Source organism: Betta splendens, chromosome 12 (assembly GCF_900634795.4).
Source record: "Betta splendens chromosome 12, fBetSpl5.4, whole genome shotgun sequence".
In the NCBI taxonomy this organism is placed as follows: Eukaryota; Metazoa; Chordata; class Actinopteri; order Anabantiformes; family Osphronemidae; genus Betta; species Betta splendens.
Genome location: NC_040892.2, coordinates 12029613 through 12054105, shown reverse-complemented (window position 1 = coordinate 12054105; position 24493 = coordinate 12029613). Strand labels below are relative to the sequence as shown.

Genomic DNA, 24493 nt, shown 5'->3' with positions numbered 1-24493 from the left:
CCCTATGCACAGTTTGTGTCTGGATCCAAGTACGTTGGCTACACAGACTCACACAGAACCACTTATTGCTCTGCAACGCACTTCGTGCACGACGTCCACTGAGCCACAATCAGTGACAAATGAACAAACGCCATCTGTTTTATGATTCCCCAAAATGGAGCCACGTCTCTGAAAAAGCCAGTTGGTGCAAGTCGAGCTAAGAACAAGACTGTGTAAACATTAGCAGCGGGTTTAGACTCTGCAACCCTCAGTAGATCACATCAGCGGGAGCCTGTTTATTTGTGTAACAGGCTCCATCTCATACTTGGGTTTAACAAACAGTTTTCCACTCAGGTGAGTATGGACGTTTATCGTCTGACAACTTTACAACAACACCATAATAAGGGAAATAAATAATTCTCAGCAGACTTCAGATTCTGAGCTTTGATTGCAGCTTTTTCTGCCCAGCCATCGGATTTTTCGTGCGTTCTCTTGTCTTTGGCTTGTTTTTTTTTTACCCTTCTCCCACATCAGAGGTGAAAATTTACCCAAAGGGAGTCTCTCTTTCCTTTTCTCATCTTCGCACCTTCCTCATCGGTTCTGCCAAGTTTCCCCCAAAGGTGTGCTGCCGCTGACTCGCTGCGGGGAAATGATAACGAGCTTGGGAAAAGATTTCGTCGCCTGTTCAAACAGTTTTTTCACCCGCTTGTCAAATTTTATAGACTGTGGTTTATACGTTGCTCCATTAAGGTCCCATGCTGCTATTTGCATCACTTATCCAGCTATTTTATAACAGTAAAATTAAAATCCAAATATATTTTATATACAAACTTTTCTTTGCTTTGTTCTTATAATATTTTTTTAACAATTGTCCTCAGCTGTCCCTGATTTTAATAAAACGTCTGAGCCAGAAAGTTTTGGCTGAGTGTTTAAAGTCTGAATGACAGTTTAACGTGTGATTTTTATGCATATATTTTCCTTGAAAGGTGAGAAAGTCTGGCTTTCACAGCTCTTGTTTCCCTTTTCCTCTGTCCATTCTCTCATTCTGTTGTTGCATTGTTCTTTCTGCTTTTGGTGATGGAATTAATATGTCTGTGGGATTTGACCTGTTGCTTCTCTGTCACTTTGTTATTTTAATTTCTTCTAGTTACTGGAATAAAATTGAAACTAAAGTAACTAAAGCAACAGAGACCAGGATTAAAATGAGAAGACAGACGATAAGGAGAAAATCCTACACGCATCAGAGCTCTCAGAACCGATGTGTTTGGTCGGATCTGGACAACATGGATGGGTTTTATCACCAACAGGTGGATCTCCAAAAATGTGCAGGTTGTCCTGCATGGGACTATAATGATTATATCATTGTAGTGTTTCAATCCCCTTCCACAGGAAGCAGTTAGCATGTTAGCATGTTCTAGTATCTGTCCTGCATCAGTAGCATTAGCTTCATGCTAACTGGGCCTGTAGCCGTGATATGAGAATGGGAACATATGTGTCATAGTTGGAGTCGTGGTTTCAAACTGACTCACTTCTTATTCCACTATGCTACAAAATTGCTTTTAAACAAACTGTAGTGACATTCTTTGCAGGGGTTGAGATTTTCATGTTTTCCAGAAGCAGCAGGCAGATCAGGACAAGTAGTAAATAAAGTGGAAGATTAGGAAGAGGAAAGAAAAGAAACCAGGGCATGGAGGAAAAAAACAAGCTAAGAACTGTAACAGCTGCATTCAGGAAAAAGAAGACGCGGGATCAGAAACAAAGGACAGAAGGAAAAATGAAATGCTTGAAGATTAAAGAATAAGCAGCGAAGGATTGAAATGATCAGACACAAGTTGAGGAGTCAGGGAGGAGACGTGTCAACACCTCATCTCCTCCTCTCTGCTGCTCACTGCGAACACACACCTCAGAATAAGTCTTAATGACTGTGTGGACTTTTAATTGCACCGTTTTGTTCTCTGCTGAAAGGTGAAGTGTGAGCAGGGACCTGCATGCACCTTTACACGCCAAAAAGTGTGAAACCCAGTAGATGTTAATTACCAGATTTCTGGCTGTTTAGTCTGACTGACATGTTACAACCTCATTGGGATAAAGAGAAAATACAAAACAGTTTTATTAGTTTTGTTCAAACTGTACTGGAGACCTGGGAACAACAGGTCTGAAGCTAAGTGCAAACTGAGTCATTAGTGAATGACACACTCAGAATTTCTTTTAACTATTTGCACCACCAACAGAGGGAGTACGACCGAAGTATGTGTGTGTGTGTGTGTGTGTGTGTGTGTGTGTGTGTGTGTGTGTGTGTGTGTGTGTGTGTGTGTGTGTGTGTGTGTGTGTGTGTGTGTGTGTGTGTGTGAGTGAAGCAGGTTGTGGAAATCTGTCTTCCATTAACTGGTTCGGTTCAGGCCCGGCCCTCCTCTCACCCTGTTTTTTAGCTCACAACCTGCTGCACAGCCACATGTGGTTGTTCAAAGGCCCCAGTGTGTGTGTGTGCGTGCATGTGTGTGAAAGGTATTTTCCCAGCAGCTGCCTGCAGCAATCTCTGCAAGTGCTTTGGTGTCTCTTTCACACACCAGCCCATTATTAAAAGCATTAGTTGATGCGGAGCAGTGTGTGTGTGTGTGTGTGTGTGTGTGTGTGTGTGTGTGTGTGTGTGTGTGTGTGTGTGTGTGCGCGTGTGTGTGTGTGTGTGTGTGTGTGTGTGTGTGTGTGTGTGTGTGTGTGTGTGTGTAAGCTCTGACCATCACAGGAATGACTGTTAATGCTTAATGAAAAACACCCCGTGTGTCTAAGTAGCTTGTTGTATCAAACGCTGTGATGTGTGTTACACTGTTGCTCTGACAGACACAGAATCGCCGTTTTACACTTTACAGATTTAGCACAATCCTGATCAGTGCTCATTTATCAATGAACTCTATCTCGTCGTGAAGCAAATCTTAGTCCATACTGTACTAGTTTTTACTAATTTTGTACTAAATTATTAACGGTAGTTAAATGCATGAGTGAATAGTCGCCTATCGACCCACCGCTGTCTTCTGTGGTTTACAGGCTCCAATAGAACCCATATCCATGCCTTTTACAGTGAGATGAACACGGCCAATACAAAGTGTTAGCCAGTTAGCATGAGCTAGGATTACTGAGTCCAGTTCATGGCCGCTACAGGTACCTGTGCTAGACTGTGCCTGGTGTGTGTGTGTGTACGACAACAGCTACTGAATGAACAGTCCCACACAAGACATGAGACCTGGCCTCACGTGAGAATGTCGTTTTATTTATATTTATTCAGGTCTGTCTTTAATACTGTAATATTTCAGTGTCCTGCTGCTATTTGATGTTGAGGGACATGTTTTGTCTGTTTGTCTTTTCTAGTTTTTGGGGGTTTTTTTTGTATCACTCAGTTTAAATAAATATCTATTTCTAAGTATTTGTATATTTTCTACACTAGAAGTCATTAAAGAGAACTTACTTCAGTGCACAGAAGAAAGTGTAGAATTTTTTTGAAAGTTCTACTTTTAGAATACAGAGTGAAAACAAACTGTTCTTAAACATTTTTCATGTCACTTCTCTCAACCACATGGTTTCTGTTGTATTGTTATGTCTTAACTCTATCTGTCTTGTGTCTTGTGTTGCCTGTGTGTGTGTGTGTGTGTGTGTGTGTGTGTGTGTGTGTGTGTGTGTGTGTGTGTGTGTGTGTGTGTGTGTGTGTGTGTCTGATTTCACAGGTGATTATTTGTGACACAGTGTGTTAGAAGGTGTGTTTGATGACATTAGATAAATTGAGCAGAAGAAAATAGTTCACAGTGTGAGTTCAGTGTGTGAGTTCAGTGTGTGTGTGTGTGTGTGTGTGTGTGTGTGTGTGTGTGTGTGTGTGTGTGTGTGTGTGTGCGTGTGTGTGTGATTGAGAAAAACTTCCTGATGAGAGGAAACCTTGTCTTCATATCTGCCTCTTGATTTCTTTGTTAAATCATAAATTTTTGTGTTGCATAATCAGTACAATTTACTCTGGGTTTACTCTGAACCAGGGGAAATACATATTTTTAGCTCATCTCTCATAAAGACACATCTTAATGAAGAGACTTAGGTTTTTGGCAGCCACGAGCCTGAACACCTTCTGTGTGTTGATATTTAAACAAAAGGTCATTTATTGTTGGAAAGCTTAGCTTCCAAAATCTAATCAGGATGTGTGTGTGGGCGCGTGTGTGTCGTGTCATATACTGTGTGTGTGTGTGTCCTCATTGAGCAGATTGCTGTATAATCTCCTGTTGATCCTTTTTTTCCTAACGTTGGTTCCCACACAGAACTAATTCTCATGAATCACTTTTAGATTTTTCATCATTATCCGTCCTGCTCATTTTCATCCTGTTAAATATTTACACCCATGTCTTCTGTAAATTAAGACCAGTGTCTGTCTGTCTGTCTGTCTGTCTGTCTGTCTGTCTGCCTGCCTGCCTGCCTGCCTGCCTGCCTGTCTGTCTGTCTGTCTGTCTGTCTGTCTGTCTGCCTGCCTGCCTGCCTGCCTGCCTGCCTGCCTGCCTGCCTGTCTGTCTGTCTGTCTGTCTGTCTGTCTGTCTGTCTGTCTGTCTGTCTGTCTGCCTGTCTAGTTTGTCCTCACTGTGACCTGAAGCTGAGGTTTGAGTGGCAGGAACAGACTTTAACACCGGCAGACAGTAGAGCTGATACTGACTGACTCTGTCCACCCTGAAACCATTTAACGTGGTTTCATCATATAATAATGTAAAACACAAACACACACACACACACAACAGATGGACACACACTCAATCAAGTGAAGATGCAGCCTGTGAATTCTCTGTTGCACTCTTCAACATCATCACACATCATCTCTGGCCTCAGCTGCTCCTGTCTCAAACCCTCTCAGCACGTTCGCAGAAGAACCACAGACGATACAGGAAGTACTCGTGGGCAGCATCCACTTGGGAGGAAGCCTTTCAGGAAAACATGTGAAAAGTGGACTCAGCTACTGTGTCACCTTTAAAAGCTTCCCCCACCCTGAGCTAAGGATTCTATCCTCTGGCTCTGGTACTCAGGCAGTGGTACTCTGGCGGTGACCTCTGGAACATACAGTAACTCAATTACCCAGACTGGTTCTGGATCCACTTCTCCTTTGGTGCCGTGTTGCATGATGCCGTGTGTTGCAGGTTCCACAGACCCCACAGCAGCATCTCTGTGCTTCTCTGCTTCCTCCTCTGCCTCCTGAGCTCTGCTCCACCTGCACCCGGTCCAATGTCATGGCTGCATCAGAGACTGCACAGAGAAGATGAGTCATCAGACCAGGCCACGTTTCTTCACAGATGTCTTTGCTTCCTCTGCTTCGTGGTCCACTTCTGATGCTTATGTGCCCAGCGTTGGTTCTGTGTGGATCCACAAGGACCAGCCTGCATCAATGAATCCTAGTCACTGCTTCTCCCATGTTCCTTTATTGGGTCTGCTCTGACGTCACACAGTCTCATCAAATATGAATCTGATCTTGAATTTAGATTTTTCTTTATTCTTTCATTTTACCGAGTTCATGGTGTCTGATACGCTAATGTCTTCAGTCTATTATAATATCTATATTCTGACCCAGTCGTAGCACATGGACCAAGGGCAGTGTCTGTGTGGGGGACAAAGGGGAACACACACACACACACACACACACACACACACACACACACACACACACACACACACAGGGTCAGGCTTCTCCGCAGCTCCTCTGTCACTCGTCTCCTCCACTTTCCCTCTCTCCTCCTGCTGTGGGTCGTTCTTTCTTTCACTTTTCCAGAATATCTCTTAACTTTGCCCCCACCACCACCACCACCACCTTTTCAGTTTGCTGACTCGGCACCTCTGCCTTCCTTTTAAAACTCTCAGCACACAAACACACACACACACAAACACACATTCCCCTCAATGTTGCACTTAAGCACAATAGTTACATTCAAATGTGTTCCCTCATGGCTGCTGAGCGTCGTCCACATCCAGTCAGCAGAAGCTAGAGGCGAACAGGGCAACCTACATTTAAAGTTCATAAATCAATAGACGGTAAAAATGTCCTGGCAAAGGTGGTTGGTGGTAGATGCATGAGCAGTGGAGCACAAAGATGATGCTGAAGCTGATGTGGATGACGTGATCACACTGACTTGTGTTTTGTTTTGTCTGCTCACTAACTATCACTTCCACCTGTTGGTTGCAGCATAAAGGACACCAGGCGGTCCTTTAGTTTCATGAACTTAACTTTGACTTGGTACTTATTGGTTCATTTATTTGATCCTCTGTCTCAGTCTTACACACATTGTATCATGTTTTGTAATAACTCCCTGTTGTCCACTTTGCAGTGAGTTTGTTTCTTCCATTATAGTCTTGGTCAGTGCTGCACATGCACTAAAGGTAAGTTTGTATGTTGGTTGTATTTGTGTTTACTGTTGTATATCTTTGTGTTTGTTAATTTTTGCTTCTTCAGTAAGTTCTCCAGTTTACTCCAGTGTGTTAGTTTGGGTTCAGCCTCCTCGTTAGTCGACTAGTTAGTCTGCTTGTTTGTCTTTTCTCACTTCATTTGTCAGACTGATGATTGATGGCAACAATTATGATGATTAAAGCCATTAGTGATGTTTAAGCTGGTGTGATTACAGTGAAAGGCGATCATGATGAAAAACCTGGTAGAGCTGGTCACAAACCAGAGGTGGATATGAAATATTGCTGAAGAGGACTAAAACTATGATAATGATTAATATAATGACTTGATGTGATTACAATAATCCTGGGTGCAAACCTTAGGATACTGATTGAACCAGCGACGAGGAGATGATGGTGGTGATGGTGATGACTGTCTACAGTATGTTGATAAGAAGCCGACAGGAATCATTATAATAAAGCTAGTAAAGGAGAAAAAACTGAGGAAGATGATAATGACGAACCTTATAGTGCTAATTGTGACATATACCAACCACGTGTCCATTACAACTTAAAATGCATCATGGAAAAACAGTATAGAATTAAAATCAGGGAAACATGTTTTGCATATGATTTGCACATTTGGAGCAATTAGTCCTGAAAACAGATCACGTGTGATTGCGTTCTGTACATCTGGCGCCTACATTTAGGTGAATACGCCCACTTCCTGCGCTGGGGTCGTTGTGTGTCTGTCACTGATTCACTCTCTAGTGCAAGAAATAAATAATATATATCCCAGTTTTAGTCATTGTTGGCCCTCTGATGGAGAATGAACCAGGTCAGCTGCATAGAACCCAGATCAGACTGAAGCAGAGACACAAAAGACATTTAAACCTATATAAAGTCACTCTGAGCTGCTGGAACCAGATATTATTCATCATTAATGGACGAGAATCAAACCAGCCCAGGGTTGTTTTCAGCTCTGTAGCCACTGAGTCATAGCTGTGTTGAGCCTTTCCTTCCTGCTGCCGGGTCAGTCTCGGCTCCAGCTCCACCCATTTCCTGTTTGGTCCCTCTGCGCCTCATCACTGGTCTGGACTAACTACACTCACCTGTGCTTCCTGTAGTCCCAGTACTTCTCACCTCAGCCGCTCAGTCATGTTGTTTCTGGAGTGTGATAATGTTTGTCAGAGTTTATGATTGGAGTAGTTTATTTGACCTATTTATATATTGTTTATATAGTGTTTTAGTTGTGGCCCATGTGCCTTATTAGGTTGTATTTATTTGTTTACTTTTATTTATTTTTTTTGTAGTTTTGTACATAATGTTCACAAATGATAATTAACCCAAAGCTGCAAACAAGTTCAAACATTCACAAAGCCACTGTAAAACCATTGGAGTCAGTTGGTTGGAATCGTTGTCTTTGTTGATTGGTAATTTTTTTGGTCATTTTACTGCAGGTTCTTCCGTGTGTGTTTGGTTGCCTTCAGGTACAAGTTGTCTCCAGTCTGAAGCAGCGTCACCACAATGTTCACATTTAAAATGCTGTCACTCACCTGCAGTTAAGCCTGAGGATGGAAGGAGTTGTAAAAGGCGTTTTATTTCATGTGCTGTTTATTTGGGTTAATGAACTGTTCTGTTCTACTTTTAACTTCTACAAGTGTTTTGTAATTTGTTCTCGTCTTAATCTGAAAGACTTTCTCTGATTGAATAAATCTCAACTAACTATGGTCATAAATCATGAAAGAGTTTGGCAAAACAACAGAGAATAAGATCCAAGATTTAAAAATCAAGGTTTCATTGACTAAAACATTGATTTTCCTTTTCCTTTTCACCGAGTGGAACACGTCTTTCATTAAAGGGGCGGAAGTGGCCTGAACCTGACCCCATCTGCCGCCTTCAAGCTTTTCCCCCTCACACAGACGCGGTGCCTACATAGTGCAGACACCTGTGTAAACCACTATTACCACCTGCTTGGCTCCCGCCTCCTGATCCCAGAAAACACACAGCAGCTCCCAGGAACCTCCACCCTCACACACTCACACAGGCCCAAGAATTTAGCAGGGGAGAGGATTAAACACACGAGGTTCGACACCTGCTGAGTTTGTCCAAATGAAACGCGCCTCAGTCACTTTCCATATCCTTAACTGGTATTATTCATGGGCTTTAACATGTGTTCATTACTTGAACAAGCAAAGGTACAGTTTGCAAAACCATGATAGGAATGTACCTGAAAGTCAGGACCTTTTCCCCCTGAAGTGACCGTACAGTATATACAACGGTGACCCAGGGCATTGTGGGTAATGCCAGCTTCTCACTAGTTGTAAATAGTCCTGTGAACATTGTGACTTAATGACTTGGCGTTTGTTGTTTAAACTTGAGTGTTTGTCAGAGTTTATACACTTTAACAGGCCATTGATTGGACTCTTCTCGCTACATTATCGTTACTGTGGCTTTGGTCCCATCATCTTTATGCAACCTTCAATAGTAGAAGTGATCTCCCAACAGAAGTTTCAGTAGCTTTAGCTTTGTGTTGTTTTTCAGGGGATGTCTGTTAGCTGAAGAGGTGGGACGTGACCTTCACCAGCTGCTTCCAGTCACATCCTGGTTTCCGTCTGACTGGTGTCGTCGTCTTAACCCATTCCTGAGATCCTTCTGCTTGTGGAGGTGGAAGGTTGATGATCAGTGTGATGCTGGTTCTCAATGAATGTGGGACGTCTAGTACACGCACCAAACCCAACAACAGCCACAGTATTAGAGTGTGATCAAACTACAGGACCTTCATCTTCACTGGTGACATGACTCCTGACAGTCGTGATCAAATCAGGGCAGAAACGTTTGCAGTGGGTTGTTTAAACGAAGCCGACTGAAAAGTTACTATAAAGTACGTACAGTATGAATGCAGATGCTAAACCTGCTTATTCACGTTCAACGCGTGTGAAGAGACAAATATAACGATGCAGAGTTGCCGAATAGTTCATTGGTCCAAAGAGTTTAAAGAAACAACTGTCCCCTTTGTCTGTTTGAGGGACAGCGACGGCGGCTTCTTCCTCTGGGTTTGAGTGTTTTTAGAAAGTGGGGGCTCGATGAGTTCAGCTGGAGGAATGTTCCAGAGCGATGATACTGGGGCGCATTACACACACACACACACACACACACACACACACACACACACACACTCAGTGATCCGAGTGGAATCAAAGGGTATTAGCTGTGCAGTGTTCAGTATCCCCGGTCCTTTCCCAGCGTTCTCCACAGCTGTACGATTACACAGGTGTTTGGCAAAAACACACTGTTAGAGACCACAGAGGGGCTGAGTGTGTGTGAGAGGGGGATGAATATGCATGAGTGCTTGTGAGCCTCCATGCACGGTTCCCTGCAGGAACGTGTGCATGTTTAGAGCATTAATTCCTCCCAGTGACTCAGCCCCACAATTTCTTTGACCACGACTCTCGTCTCATTTGAAATTCACCCCCTTCGTGACGTTCTTCCAGTTTTCACAGTGTGTCTGCGTCGATCGTGGCGCGCGATCTGAGCGCAGAGCCCTGCTTGAGTCATGAGGTCAGACCGTGGAGCTCAGTGCTAACGCTGGCGCTAACGCTAACATGTTCACAGTAACACGGGGCGTGTCACACGTTTCTGTGTTTGTCTTGTGAAGCAGCCAAAGCCCAGACGCACAACGTGTTCCTGATCTGTCTGTTTTATCAAGGGTGAGTAAAACGTCCCATCATGCATTTCCTTCCTGCCACTGGACCTTTAGATATTCTGGAGTGTGAGTGTGGAGTGATTGTCTGTCTACACGTCTGTATGTGTCCTCATGACCTCTCCAGTCAACCCTGCCTCTAGAGGAAGCTGTACGAGGTGAAAGACTGGAGGCGGTCACCGTGGTAACCGGGTACGAGGATTTAAATAACAGCAACATGGGTTTACATTTTAATGTACATGTGCAAATGAATGGGTAATTATCCAGTAAATGTTCAGCGTGTGTGGAACAATTTATCAGAGCTCAGTTCTAGAAGGTTTGCTAATTAAAGCGAAACAACGCTGCTACTGTCGTAGGCCCCAGTTTTTGGTTATGAACCACAGAGCAGCTGCACAAATTCAACAATTTGAATCAAACTCTGGTAAAAGTGGAGAACTCAGGACATCAATGTCGTTCCTTAAGATCCATTCAGTGCTTTTAGGGATTTTCTCACTAACAGCAGTACATCAGGCCCCTGCTGCCACAATCAAAGCTCCAAAGATTCATCCTTAATGGATTAAAGCCACTGATCAGTAATTCACCATCGCAGCACTGAGCCTCTAGAAGGTGATTCTGAGACACAAACCGAGCTCCTATCGGACGGACAGTTTGCTGCGCTGCTGTTTTCTACCAGCGGCGTGTTACTGTGAAGACGTGCGAGGCGGCCAGCTGGTGGAGCCCTAAGCCGCTGTTAGCGTGGCCCCGCTGCAGAAATGACCCTGGAACCAACAGCTTCTACAAACATCACCTCCTCTGCTTGACTTTACACTTATCGACGGTCCGGATGAACGAAACGAGTCTGAGAGGAGGTACGAGCTGCATGAACTGTGACTAACTTCAACCAGGCCAATGCTGATGAGAGCTAATCATTCAAGCGATGCCATGTTGACAGTGTGACTGTAGTTCTGTGACCTCAGGACCTCCTTCTGTCCAGCTCATCATCTGATCGCGTGGGACCTCTCTCCTTCAGGTTCTGTTTCGAGTCAGGTTGCGTTGTAGCTGCTTGTCAAAGCGTCAGACCTTCACAGGCTCATTATAACAGATGACAGGTCAGTTTGAGGTGTCACACACCAGAGAGGGTGTGTGATGATGTGGGTTCCACTTGAGTATCAGCCACTGGGAGCAGCTCACATGTCGGAGTGGTTCCGTGTTTTCTTGATCTCTGCCACAAATAAACCGGTGATGTAAACCTGGTGATCTTCTTTAGGATCCAGTCAGAAGTAGAGCTTAACAGATTAACTTTTGTTCCGTCCTCCCTCGTCTTTATTCTAATCTCACTTTTATTCTCTCACAGGAGGCATCTTGATAAAAATGAACAAACCTCTCCTTTTACTTCTTCAGCTCTGGTCTCCACGTTCAAATCCATCCTCCTTTGTCATTTCTTGCCAGCTCTGTAATGGTACAAGCTTCGGTTCCTGCACACAGTTGTCTGCTGTTGCTGGGAATAGCTGGTAATTGCAAGATATAATTAGGTGCATGGAAAGTACAAAAAAAAAAAAAACCTGGGAGTTAAACCAAAGCGATGAGCTAATAGAGCCTAAAAGCTGCATGTCTACAGCAGGTGGCTCTGACTCTGTGTAACCTCTCCAACCTGCAGATTCTCAGTCCTGCAACTAAAACCTATAGGAAATGACAGAAATACAGTGAGTGCTAATGAAGAGAATGACAGTTAAGACTCCGAGTTCTGGTCAATAAACAGTTGACCTCAGTGGACCATGAATGTGTCTCTTTGATTTGTGTCCAGTGATGGAACAGCGTCATGTGAAGAAGGTTCTGGGCTCCGACTGGACCCGATCAGAGTTTCCTGCTAGTTATGTAAGAAGCCGGTGACTCCTTACAGAACTGTTGATGAGCTTCTGGGTTCTGAGTTGGTCCCACCTCTCGATCGGCTGCAGCTTCTCGTGACCTGAAACCAGACAATCAGTAAATGCAGGGGCACGAGGAGCACGTGACGTAATGACACAACCCCATTCCCGCGCGTCATTTCGCCAGGTGTGTGTTGTGTTTGTGTTGTGTTTGTGTTGTGCTTGTGTTGTGCTTGCTGTCTGCTTCATCTGCGGAAGCTCGTCCCGTCGACGCGTTTAACCCCCCGAAACAGTTAACGTTCAGATCATTAGACACAAATGAAAACATTCATGTGCTCGTGGCTTGTTTTTACACTTTCGCGTGGCTTTGACTTTGTGCGAGTGAAGGGCTGTGAAGGGGCCAACAGGCAGGGCCACTTCACAGGGCAACAAACGAGCCTTTATGCGGCGCCGTGCACCTGCGTGTTTTTGCTGGCCTTTTCTCCGGGAGAGAAATCTGCACATGCAGGGTGTAATTTGCAGAAATAGGCCAGTCATTTTATACCTGCGGGCTGCGAAAGGGAAAAAAAAAAAAAAAAACTATTGCAAAGTATTTCCAGAGAGGAAGGTTTGACTGCTGCTGCGGTTACTGCAGGTCAAGGGCTGCACTTGCAGTGCACTTTGTACAGTAATTAATAAAAAGCCTCAGAAAAGCTGCCACAACACAAACAGGAAGCTTCATAAAGCTGCACATTTTAAACTAAGACTGAGCTCCTCATAAATAAGATGAATAAAACATAGTATCATTCTAAATTATAATAAAGTTCTACCCTGTCTGTATTCACGCATTTCCAAACTCCAGATGAAAAGAACCACCTTTCCTTCCATAATTAGTCTTATTAATCTGTTCCAAATCCAATCAGCCAATCAACGCACCAATCGGCCAATCAGTCAAAGCAAACCAAAAATATTCTATGACATTTATTTATTTTTCTTCCACACTTCCAGCTCTCTTCAGCAGCAGCAGCAGCGGCGGCGGCGGCGGCAGCTCGGGCTCGGCGCCGTGGCGTTGGACGCGAACGTAAGCTAGGTGGCCGCACCAACACATTTATCGCACCGCGGCTGTGCCAGACGCACGTGGGATCCGTCCTGCGCACGCGGAGAGCTTCAGCACCCGCAGCCGAGCGGAGGGCACCGCGAGCCCGCTCAGGAGCAGCGCTCGCCCGGCTGGGACTCCTCCGGCTCTGACACGCGCACGGCGGCCGCTACCCGTTCGCGAGCCGATCCTTCCCGTCCCGTCCCGTCCCGACCCTTCCCGTCGCCCGGACCCGGCTCGCGATTCGCCGGTACCGCGGACGAGCCTGCGTCTTAACGCGGAGAGGTCGGACTTCTGGGGGGAAAAAACACGGCGGAACCCACGCGAAACATTCTCCCGTCCTGTCGCGCGCGCGCCCCCCACACCTCCCCCCCTCCCTCCTTATGTTATTTCCTGTCATTTTTTCTTGCGATTTATTTCCTGCTGCCAAAGCAGGAACCCGGGACTGAGCCCCTGCTCCGAGGATGAAAGAAAACTAGATTTGTGATCGAAGCTTTGAGGTTGTTTCACTGGATTTATTTCGCTGTGGAGGAAAAAGCGACCCGGGAGCGGAGCGGTGCGCAAAACGCCGAGGTCTTCCTCATCTTCTGCCCTCTTTCGCTGTCTGTCTGTCCACCCATCAATCTGTCCACCTATCCTCTCCTGTCTCTCCGTTTCTCCCCTGTTCGTAGGTCCGTGCGATTTTGCTAAAATGCATCATCAACAGCGGATGGCAGCTTTGGGAACGGACAAGGAACTGAGTGACTTGCTGGATTTCAGCGCGGTAAGCGAACGCATCTTCTGCTTCTCCTTCTTGTTAATGTGAGCGTGAACACTGAGAATCTTGACAGTAGAAGCCGTAAAGCAGAAATAAGCGCGTCCTGCGCGCTTCACGCACTGTTTACATTTTATTGTGCAGCCTGAGTTTTTAGTTTTCACTCCGCTTTGTCAGCTATTTGCACAAAAGTTGTGTGTTTATATCGAGTAACTTGTAGAAAAGTCAGTGAATATTGTTGGTTTTGTAATTTCATTTTTGTTTGTGTGTGTGCGTGTGTGCGTGTGTGCGCGCGCGTGTGTGCGCGCGCGCTGAGAATTGTGATGCTGCATTAGTAATTTTGTTGTCTTATAGATGCGAAACAGCGATTTGAAAATGTTCCCAACATCCATGGTAGTATATCTCATTTTCAGTCCTTTTTCCTTTTATTCCCATGATTAGAGAAATGTTTATTTTGTGTCTGTGTGAGTCTGTGAGCTGCTCCTCGCTGCGCCGCGTTCCACGCGACGTTTCAGACGCGAAAGCCTCGACGTTGAATCATCAACCTGCGTGACAGGCGTGTGTCACCGCGGCTGTTAAAAGCCCAAAACTCGTGACTCCGTTTCAAACTTTGCCTTTTCTTTACTGAGACGTTGAACCAAAGTGCGGGCTGCGAACCTGACGCACAGGGAATTTACTGTCCGCGCTCTCGGCCATGTTTTCTCTGAGCCTCTCCTTCCAGCAACTTTATTGGAGGAGAGAGAGGGAGATGGGGGAGAAATAAGAAAATTAAAAAAAGCATACACATTATTTTTTAAAAGTCGAGAAGCCATTTAAAAAATATCAGTGTTGCAATAACAAGAGCACATCACTTATGTAATTTATTTAATATTCCTGCAAATTTACCAAACAACAGCAACTATATAGAGTCATTGTAGGATTATCACCTTCACGTATAAAGGCCACTAAAATGTGATAGTGATGCTGCAAAACAGGAGAAATTCCCATGAACGTGCCTCTTCTTCCCTGTAGGAATGTTAGTGTGGTCCGATCACAGCTGAGGCCTCCGTGCTCCGTACGAGGCTGCGTGGGAGTCTCACAGATACGTTAGGAAGATATCACCCCAAATTCAAGCATCAGAACCTCACAGCGTCGTTCCAGCACACGCCTCCAGCTTCTATAATGCGCTGATTGAGATTTCTCAGCATCACAGGAATATCATCCATATGTCACAGCATTAATCAGAGGACACAGAGACTTTTATCATTTAGCATTTTAGCAGTGACATACAGTAAGAATGTAAACAAATACATCCTATATCAAACCTCCACACGTTACACACGATAACTAATTAAATCCAAAACCTAAAATACTACTAGAAGGCCTGAAATAAGATTTAATATTGAGGAGATAATAATGGGCCTCTATGTATTTTAGTTATGCACACATACAGTATGTTGAACATATTTCCACATACACTGACTTTGTGCATTTTATAAATAAGCTACTGTGATAATATACATAAAACTCTATACTGTAAACTGTGGGATCACATGCACATACCCTCCATTAAAGTCATGAATAATCATAAGACAAACAGACATAAAGATGTTTCTGTTAATTGGTAAAGTAATGATTTCTTGATTATATAGTCAAACAAAGGAGCAGCAGCTTAAACGTCTCGCTCATTACAAACGCAGGCCGGACGTTAATTTATGCCGTCGTTTGCTTCCACACGCCCCCACAAGCTGACACCAGCAGCTCAGACTGGTCAGACTGGGAAATCGATAAACCTGCTGATTATCAGAATCAGTTCTTTTTTTTCCCCTTTGTCGCAGCTGTGAGTTTGAACAGATACGAGCAGGCCCCACGCGAAACCAAGACCGGCCCACTGTCCGTTGCGTGCAGCCGAGCTAATTTACTCGTATAAGGGGTGGGATTACAGGAAATGAAAATAAAAATCAGCTGTTAGCGCGTGAACGAGCGCTGAGGTTCCGTCCAGCCCGGCGCCGCGCGGGCCTGATGGGTCAGATGTCTGCGCTGATACGTGAGCTTTACAGTAGCTCATTGAGTGATGCAGCAGGGATCAGCCGCCAGCCTCAGTGTAGGCCTGATTTCCTGTAGCCGTGCACAGCAGATGGTAACTAGTTTGATGATTATCTCACACATTTAAGTCAGATATGAAGTAGATTTCGAGGGGTTTCATTCCAAAACGAGCCGTCCAACATTTGGCAAAGTGAAACTGTCGGCTGAGGGCACAAAGGTGAGCCGGTGATTGGATCCTCTTTACTTCTCACAGATGTTGAAGCTGGAAAATTTTTTTTCTGCTTTCCAAAAATGTTGTCAAATTTCCATTTTAGATTTAGATCACAGTCCTGAGCTGAGAGTCTGAGCGATCGCGAGGCCTGGGCAGCGAAACCGCAGCGTGCCCTGCATCGCTCATCAAACAAAGCCGGATGCGAGAAAGACTCTAATCTCACCTTAAAATGTTGTTAAAACTTCTCTTATCAAAGGACAATGACAAGTAAATGACGGACACACACTTGCAGCAAATGACGAACTGGGTCATGGAAACTTTAGCGTCACACACAGCTCCGGCCCGCTGTGACGGTACCATGAGCCCAGTGCTTAGTAGCATCCTTGAACTTTGTCACAAACTGTGGAACCAAATGTGACAAGAAGCCCAGACTCGCTATTAATGCATTTCACGTTCAACTGCTCTGTTCTCTGATCAGCCACAAGTCACATCCTGTAGATTTCAGTGCATTCGTTCCTGAAGGGCTCGACTAAAAGCTGCTTCTTAGTGAAATAGTACCATTAAATATAAAGCGTTGCCTAAATGCTTTGGGTTTCTAGTGAGAACGAAAGCCCCCTCTTGATCTTCGCAGACTCTTAGAACAGGACGTCGACGGTTTGAAAAGCAGAAAAATCGCTCCCAACAAACGAAGCGCGGCTCCGGCGTTTTGGAATGAAGCGCCTCACGCGTAGCAGCTGATGCTCCTGTTCATGTGTGTTGCGGCGTCACTGCTCTCGGAGGTAATGTGCTCTCTGTTTGTCTTGTAGATGTTTTCCCCTCCTGTTAGCAGTGGAAAGAACGGGCCGACCTCCCTGGGGAGCGGACATTTCTCCGGCTCAAGTACGTCAGCCTCTTCCTCCTCCTCCTCCTCCTCCTCCTCCTCCTCCTCCTCCTCCTCCTCCTCCTCTCCTTACACCTGCCTGCTGCTGCTTGGCTTGCTGTTTGAACGTCCCTGTGTGGGTCACATGCAGATGCAGCTTTAAGGTTTTTATGCTGTCTTGTTTGTGAATCGCGTTATTTCGGGAGCGTTTTGATTTGCTGACGTAGTTCGATTTGGCCGCAGACGTTCTGTTGCATTGCGTTGAGCCGCTAATTACCACCGACAGCACAGCTTCAGTTAAAACACTGAGGCCCTCACATGTATTTGTTATTTGGGGCAAAACGCTCCTGAAGGAAACTTCCTGTTCTTCTGATTAGCTGCTCTCATTCTTTCCTGACTCTGTGTGTGTGTGTGTGTGTGTGTGTGTGTGTGTGTGTGTGTGTGTGTGTGTGTGTGTGTGTGTGTGTGTGTGTGTGTAACTTTAACCTTGCTCTGAGTATTTTAAGGAGTTAAAGCTTCCATTAAAAGCTAAAACTCCCACCTATTCACTTATTGATCGCTAAATAAACTCATTGCTGTGGTTTGTTACCGTCACCTGCTTTGTTTGTGCGTTTCCGTAGCTGTGGAGCCGCCATGAGCTCCGCATGCTACTACTGCTGTCATCGGATGTGCTCAGCGATGCCGGCGTCTCGGTATGGAAACGAGTGGTAGCAGCTCAGCGATGCATTCGTGTAAACGAAAGCGTAAAATGGGGAAAAAAAGCAGAAGTTGCCTGAAAATGATGAGCTGCAGGCGGATGAGCTGCACTGAGGGCTCTGCTGGTTCCACCGTTCCTCAGCATCTCGTGTTTTGAATTCACTCCCTCCTCACGCTGGTTCCTGTCGCAGCCGCCCGTCGCTCGGGAGCCATTTTGTACGGCGGCTGTAAAAGCGAGACGCGCTCTTTGTTTACGGCGTCGTTGTTGTTGTTTGTGCGCCGCGGTTGCGGTAATGCTGTTTGCACTCGTGTCGCGCATGCTAATGGGAGGCAGGACAGCAAATGTTAGGGAAAAAAGACAAAGGGGCTCCGTTTTGGTGGGATCGGTAGCGGTTGTTAGGCCGCGCTTTGCTGCCTCCACGCGAATCTGGTGTTTTTTCCCATCTGATAAAAGGAACACACGCTGTTGTCACACACGCATGCAGTCGTCCCTCTGCACAAATCACACTCGGGTTCCCATGCACACGCCTCTAAACGCTCACATGTACAAGATGCATCGCGCGCACACACACACACACACACACACACACACACACACACACACACACACACACACACACACACACACACACACACACACACACACACACACACACACACACACACACACACGCCGCTCACCCCTGCTGAGGCTTTCTGCAGGCCTCGGCATTTTGATGAGCCTGGTGCTGTTTGTGAATGCAGCTAATTAGAACTCTATAGACCTGCACAGCCATGAGAGCAGCCGTTTCCAAAGGATGGGGCGAGGCCAGAGGCTGAGACGCGCCGGCGCTGAACGGGCTCTGTTTGCCTGCAGTCCACAGTCAGGACCCCGGTTCACAAATCAGACTGTGTCGCACCTCCTGTCAGCTCTAGTCTTTGTACGTCACCATCACCATCATCATCATCATCATCATCTCACTTCTATCTCACAGTGGACATTTCTAGGCAGAGCCGTGCTCACCTATTCCCCATTGTGCACTGCTGCGGGTGGATTCAAAGCCAGGCCCCTGTGGCTGTGAGGCCCCCGTGCTGCTCGTCTAATCCACAGCAGAGTCATGAGCTGCACTTAGGAACAACACGGGACCAGGAGCACTTGTTTACGTTGCTCCGTCGTAGCTTCAGACGTTCCGCTAACATCACCAGAGGCTTCATGGGCACAAACTGATGCATATCAGCAGTTTCACTGATAAAACAGCGGACAGGAAGCTCGACCCCTGAACTGCTGCTGACACGCTGGCCTAGAGTGCATCTGAGAGGAAACATGGCCGCAGATTAAAATCTCCCCAAACTCAAATCAGAAACATTTTTCATTCGAGCCGTCATCCCAACATTTGCATTATGGTGCTTTTTTTGTGAATGTTTGAAGTGAATGTGTGGGTGCTTGGACCGGTTTGAGGGTGTGATCGCTGGGTTTGGTGTCTGTCAGATGTTTTGTTTGATATAATAACAGCACAGCGTGAACAGTTAATAACATATTCCTGATTCCTTGGATTATAGAGGTTACTGAGCTAAAGAAGAAAAGTTAGGACGAGCCCGGATGAAACAGACGGCGGGTGTAAAAATAACACGTCAGAGAAATAAAAACTAATTAGGATTTGCTTCGTCTGATGCCTGTGAGTGCGAGCGCTGATGTGTTTTTCCAAGCGTGTCCTTACGTAGAGGTTGAATTTTGAGACATGACATCCGTCTCACAATGCGGTGAATACATTTGCAGTTGAGCAGCTCTCCCCACATTCAACCTAAGTCCTCATATTTTTGGCGGTAAATTCACCTTAACACACAAAAGCATCTAAACATAAACGCACACAATCCCCACGGGTCCCGGCTGACACACTCAGCCCACGGTCATCACCACCAACCAGGAAGTGGATTAGGTGTTTTAATTATTGGGAGATTTCACCAGTGTTGTTGTTTATTTTGGGATCATCCCTGGAAAGATAATGCACACTTCAAACTCTGTGTGTGTTTCTAATCTCCTCCTGGATGAAGCCGTTGGCTGAGCGGCTTCACTCTGCCTGTCAAAACCACCAGCGCCACTCGTCTATTTCGGGTCTTGGCTGCTTTTTGGTGTTTTTCCTCCCTTTTTTCAACGCTGTTATAACCTCTCAGATCCGCTGTTTGTCTCCCTGTCAGAGGTGAATGTGTGTGTGTGTGTCTGTGAAACAAACCAGCATGTGTGAACATGCATGTGTGTGGGGTGGGGGTGGGAAGGGAGGCTCGGCATGCGAGGGTGAACCATCGCATCCATGTTGCCATGGAACAGAAATCTGGCAACGGAAAACACAGGAAATGTTTCAGGGAAGGAGAAAAAGGATATAAATGAGTTAAGGACATAAAGTTAAAGACACAGGGGATATGAGACAGGAAGATGAATTTAAAGAAAGAAGAAGAAGAAGCAAGAGCCTTGAGGAAACAATGAACATGAAGAAGAAAAAGAAAGTAACAAAAACACAGAAGAAGAATGAAACGAAAGAAGAAAGTCAGAAAATGAAAATGAAGGAAGACGAGTGAAGGAAAGGTTGGATCAACACAATAGATACAAACGAAAGGACGGAGCCTGAATAAATGTAGTTAATAATAAGAGCAAGGCAGTTGATGAGCGAGGACCTCCACCGTGAAACAATGGGCGACAGGAGTGTCAGATAATGAGGCGTTGGCTGCTCGCGTGAGGCTCGTTGGGCCCACGTCGGTCTATTGATGGGAGCAGGTGCCAGTGGCACATCCCTGGTTCTGTCCGCTCCGAATCAAACAGCTCCATTTTATTTTGGGCCCCACGTCCTCGTGTCTCCCCGTGAAAAGCCGGAGACAAAAAGGGGCCGCGCAGCGGCGTCACGCGTTGGCGCAGAGGTTCGGGCCCGGACACGTCCCGCTCCGATGGCACGCCGCATTTTTGTTCCCCTAATTGGCATAGCTCATTAAGTCACAGTTCAGAGCCCAGAGAAAAGGGGGCTGCTTCAATAATATCCCCTCTCTCCTTTGATTCCACGCACTTGTACCGAGACAGATAACGCGCCTCTGCGCGGTGAGCGACGCCCCCTCCGCCGTCCTCTTGTCTCTATTCAGTCAAATCTGCCTCCGTTCCGCCCGTCACTCAAACGCACGCCGCCTGATCGCGTTCAAAATAGAGACGGAGCGCAGGAGCCGGGCTCAATGCCTTGCCCTCCCACCTTCCCGCTGCCTCCGAGGCTGCTAAATTGTCTCATTTCCCAGCAAGGCGATGCAGAACGACTCGCACAAACACCAGCGTGCTCTTAATTGTGGTGCGGATTAGGGATTAATAGGCGTTTTTAGCCATAATGGCAAATATTATTAGCCCCATTTGCTTTTCTAATGCTAATAATGACTCTGCTAATAATGGCAGTGATTTCAAGGTTAGCGTTTGTGAGAGCTCGCCGCGGGTTCGCGGGCGTGTGTTTCTCAAAGCTCAGGAGATTGACGTGCCACTTGCTTCGCCGGGCCGGTTCCTGCCGAGTCGGAGCTCCATATGTTTTCCCTCAGGACGACGCAGGGACGAGCTGAGTTTTAGGTTCGTGGTAATTTAGGATTTTTCTTCAGTTTAAATGTTTTGCCTCCGGTTGAATCCTAGTGTTTAGGTCCAACCTGAAGCCTGAAGTTGGTTTGGGTTCGTTCCGGTTCTCGTTCCCTGTCTCTGATCGTATAAGGATTGAACTCAGATGAACGCGTTCTCAGTTTAGTTCTGTTTTTATCTGCTGGCGTTTTTCAAGCTCAGACCAGTTCCTGTTGTTTTGATCTAGTTTAGTTAATTTGAGCTCTAACCCAAATACATTAATGTTACAGTAGATTTTCCACTTCTGTCGAGCTCAAAACGTAACGCCTAACGTGAATTCGTGTGCAGATCTTCATGTTCTGTTGATTCCTGTTAGACCTGCTGAGAACGTCTGTGGGTTCCCTGAAGATGCTGCAGGTTCTCACCAAGTCCAAAACCAGTTCGATTCATTCCTTTTTCTTTACGACACTCGGTTTTGTGGCTGCCATGCGTTTCTTTCACTGTGGTCATTTCCACATCATCATCATATTTGTGTTTATGGTTAAATACCAATTAAAGCTCCCACAGACCCACGGAGCAGCCTCAGCTGTGTTTGGAGGAGCAGGTTGAGCTACTTTCAGGGTGCTGAACATATGCACCACTCAGAGCTGACTTGTTAGACGCATTCAGCCGCGTTAGCGCCGTTTCTTCGCCACAATCTGCTCGTTCGCTCTCCACCAATGAGCCGAAGGTAAGTGAATGGCGACCTTTCCCCCCCGCGGCGTCCGCGGCGGCAGGTAAACAGCCCCTCTCTCCCCGCGGTCGCTCCGTGACGTCGGCACGCGAGGCCTCGTGTGTTCGGGGCACTTGCTCCCACACCTGTTTGCTTGTGCCGGTGGCGGCACAATCGCAGTCACCGAGCCTAATTACTCAGTCCTTAAAAAATAAAGAGACAGGGAACGTCAACCAGTCTGCCTGGCAATTACAGCGCTGCTCAACACCTCCCAACAAACACCACTCCAGTCTGAGGCAGCCAACTTATTCTGGGAAGCGGCAGTGTGTGTGTGTGTGTGTGTGTGTGTGTGTGTGTGTGTGTGTGTGTGTGTGTGTGTGTGTGTGTGTTTATGCAATTAGGTAAGTGTGCGACAAGCTAAATTGTTGAGGAAGCTTAATGTAGAAACGTGTGTCTTGTGAGTGGTGTAAGTTGCAAATGAGTAGAAATATGTGTAGGCGAAGGTTTGTGTGTGTGTGTGTGTGTGTGTGTGTGCGTGCGTGCGTGCGTGCGTGTGATGGCTGCTGAGGTGTGTTTAGAAAAATGGCGTCTGTTAATTGACCAGATGAGAATTTCCAGTCGGTGCAGTTGATTCGTCCTCATTCCAATTTGTTTCTTTCGTCTCCTCTCCTCCTTCCTCACCTTCTCCTTCCTCCCTTATGACCTTGATCCCGACACTCGTAACGTGTTTTCATCCTCATCTTCGTTGTAATCTTCATCTTTTCATCCTCCTCTTCCTCCCCATCCTCCTGGTTCTCTCACCTGTCTTCTACTTTCCGTGAGCTCCTACACTTCTTTCCCAGCGTCCTTCTTTCTTCTCCCATCTGTTTGTATCGGTTACGCTTCATTCCTCCTCCTTCATCCTCTTTTCTTTCTGTTCCTCCTCCTTGTTGTTGTTATTGTGTTTCCCGTCTTTTGCTTCTTTGTCCATGTCATTGATTTTGATCTTTGTTGGAGGTTCCCAGCTTCCACTAAACCTCCAAACTGTTGTTAATTTACTTATTATCCTTGAACTGTTTCCAGCAACAGTTCAAGTAAAATTAGACTCCTGACAGAGGTTTCAGTGCAAAACATCCTGTGGTCATAAGATTAGTTTGTCATTTTTCAGCTTTCATTGTCCTTCCTTTCAACCTTCAGCTGTTTCTTCCTGCTCCTGTTCCAGTTTCTCCTCTGTGACCTCAACACAAAGCTCCAGCTCCAGGTCACCTTTGACTGGATCACGTCAGCTTCATTAGTCTGTTGTCGTGCTTATTATCGGTCATTTTGGCATCTGGACGTTGAGTCCCAACGTCAGCTGGACGATCTTCAGCATCGGTTCGGTTCCACAGAGCTGCAGCACTAGGCCTATACTGTATGACAGTGGCTGTAGCATCGAGGGCTAAACGTGTGATTGAAACAATAACATCACTTCATACATGTAAACTACAACAGGATGACTTATTTTCAGCCCGTTCTTTGGAAACATTGTGTTTTGAAACGGTCTATGTTCCGTTTTCTACATGGGCTTCAGTGTTTCTTTGCTGTAGCAGCGGTAGCATCAGGGTTTGGTTCATACTGTGGAGGTGGTGGTTTGCTTTTTGGGGGGTTGGGCCCAGTTGGGGATTACCTACAGTCTGTACGGTCCCTAAATGCCTCACAGTCCACCTGCGTGACTGCTCACTACATGTCCCCACTGAGAACCAACCCGCAGACACGGGTCTGAACTCCTTTTTGCATGTGTAGAACGAACTGACTCCCTTCATTCAAGCCAAATACTAAGAAATGAGCGAGCGCAGCGGTTCTAATACGAGGTTGAGTGACCAAAGCTGAGGGTGAAACAGAAAACAGGCCGCGTCGTCTGGCAGGACGATCAGGGGAAGGAAGAGGAGAGAAAGGGCAGGAAGAAATGAAGGCAGAGGAGGAAGGATGTAAAGGAAACCACACAAAGCTGGAATATCAGCGCTTCCATTTCTGTCTGCATCAGAATGAGCCTTTTACGTCGGAGAGAACAGGGAGTTTTCTGTTTTTCTGCCTGTCTTACTTAAAGTCATTCACCCTCAAACTGAAACCAAACCAACTTTACCCCCGTTCCGTTCATGGAGGCTCTGACAGGAATCTGTGCTGTCAGTGTGTACAAACGTGATCCGAGGTGACTCGATGGAGCCACTGCGAAGAGATCAGCGGGTCAAACCATCTGTTTCATGGAGGGTGGGAGAGACCGGCAATGGTTCAGCCCGGCTCGGGTTTTATTCTTGGTCTTTGGCATCACCGGCACCACAGTGGCACTGCCAAGTCCCTGTGTGTGTGTGTGTGTGTGTGTGTGTGTGTGTGTGTGTGTGTGTGTGTGTGTGTGTGTGTGTGTGTGTGTGTGTGTGAGAGAGAGAGAGAGAGAGAGAGAGAGAGAGAGAGAGATATTTTCCAGCCAATCCCCCATTCTACACACACACACACACACACACTGTAAATTGTCTGGAACACCCCTTGTGCCATCTGGTCTTGTGTCGGCCCAGACAGTGTGTGTGTGTGAATACAGTAAGTGTGTGTGTGTGTGTGTGTGTGTGTGTGTGTGTGTGTGTGTGTGTGTGTGTGTGTGTGTGTGTGTGTGTGTGTGTGTGTGTGTGTGTGTGCGCGCGTGCGTGTGTGTGTGCGTGTGTGCGTGTGTGTGCGTGTGTGCGTGTGT

General features: G+C 46.2%; 1 protein-coding gene across 7 annotated transcripts in view; it reads left to right on the top strand.

Annotated features, from left to right (window-relative positions):
• Positions 1-12937: 12937 nt before the first annotated feature.
• LOC114866883 (transcription factor 4-like) overlaps positions 12938-24493 on the top strand; it is a 118479-nt gene continuing 106923 nt past the window's right edge. Inside the window, exons 1-4 of one of the 7 annotated variants that reach the window (XM_029169114.3) lie at positions 12938-12973; positions 13660-13751; positions 14097-14135; positions 16785-16857. In XM_029169114.3, coding sequence (XP_029024947.1) covers positions 13680-13751; positions 14097-14135; positions 16785-16857 — 184 coding nt within the window. In that variant the 5' untranslated portion in view covers positions 12938-12973; positions 13660-13679. Of the gene's footprint in view, positions 12974-13027; positions 13752-14096; positions 14136-16784; positions 16858-24493 lie in introns of those variants that run through there. The other 6 variants (XM_029169115.3, XM_029169113.3, XM_029169117.3 and 3 more) reach the window with 6 other exon arrangements.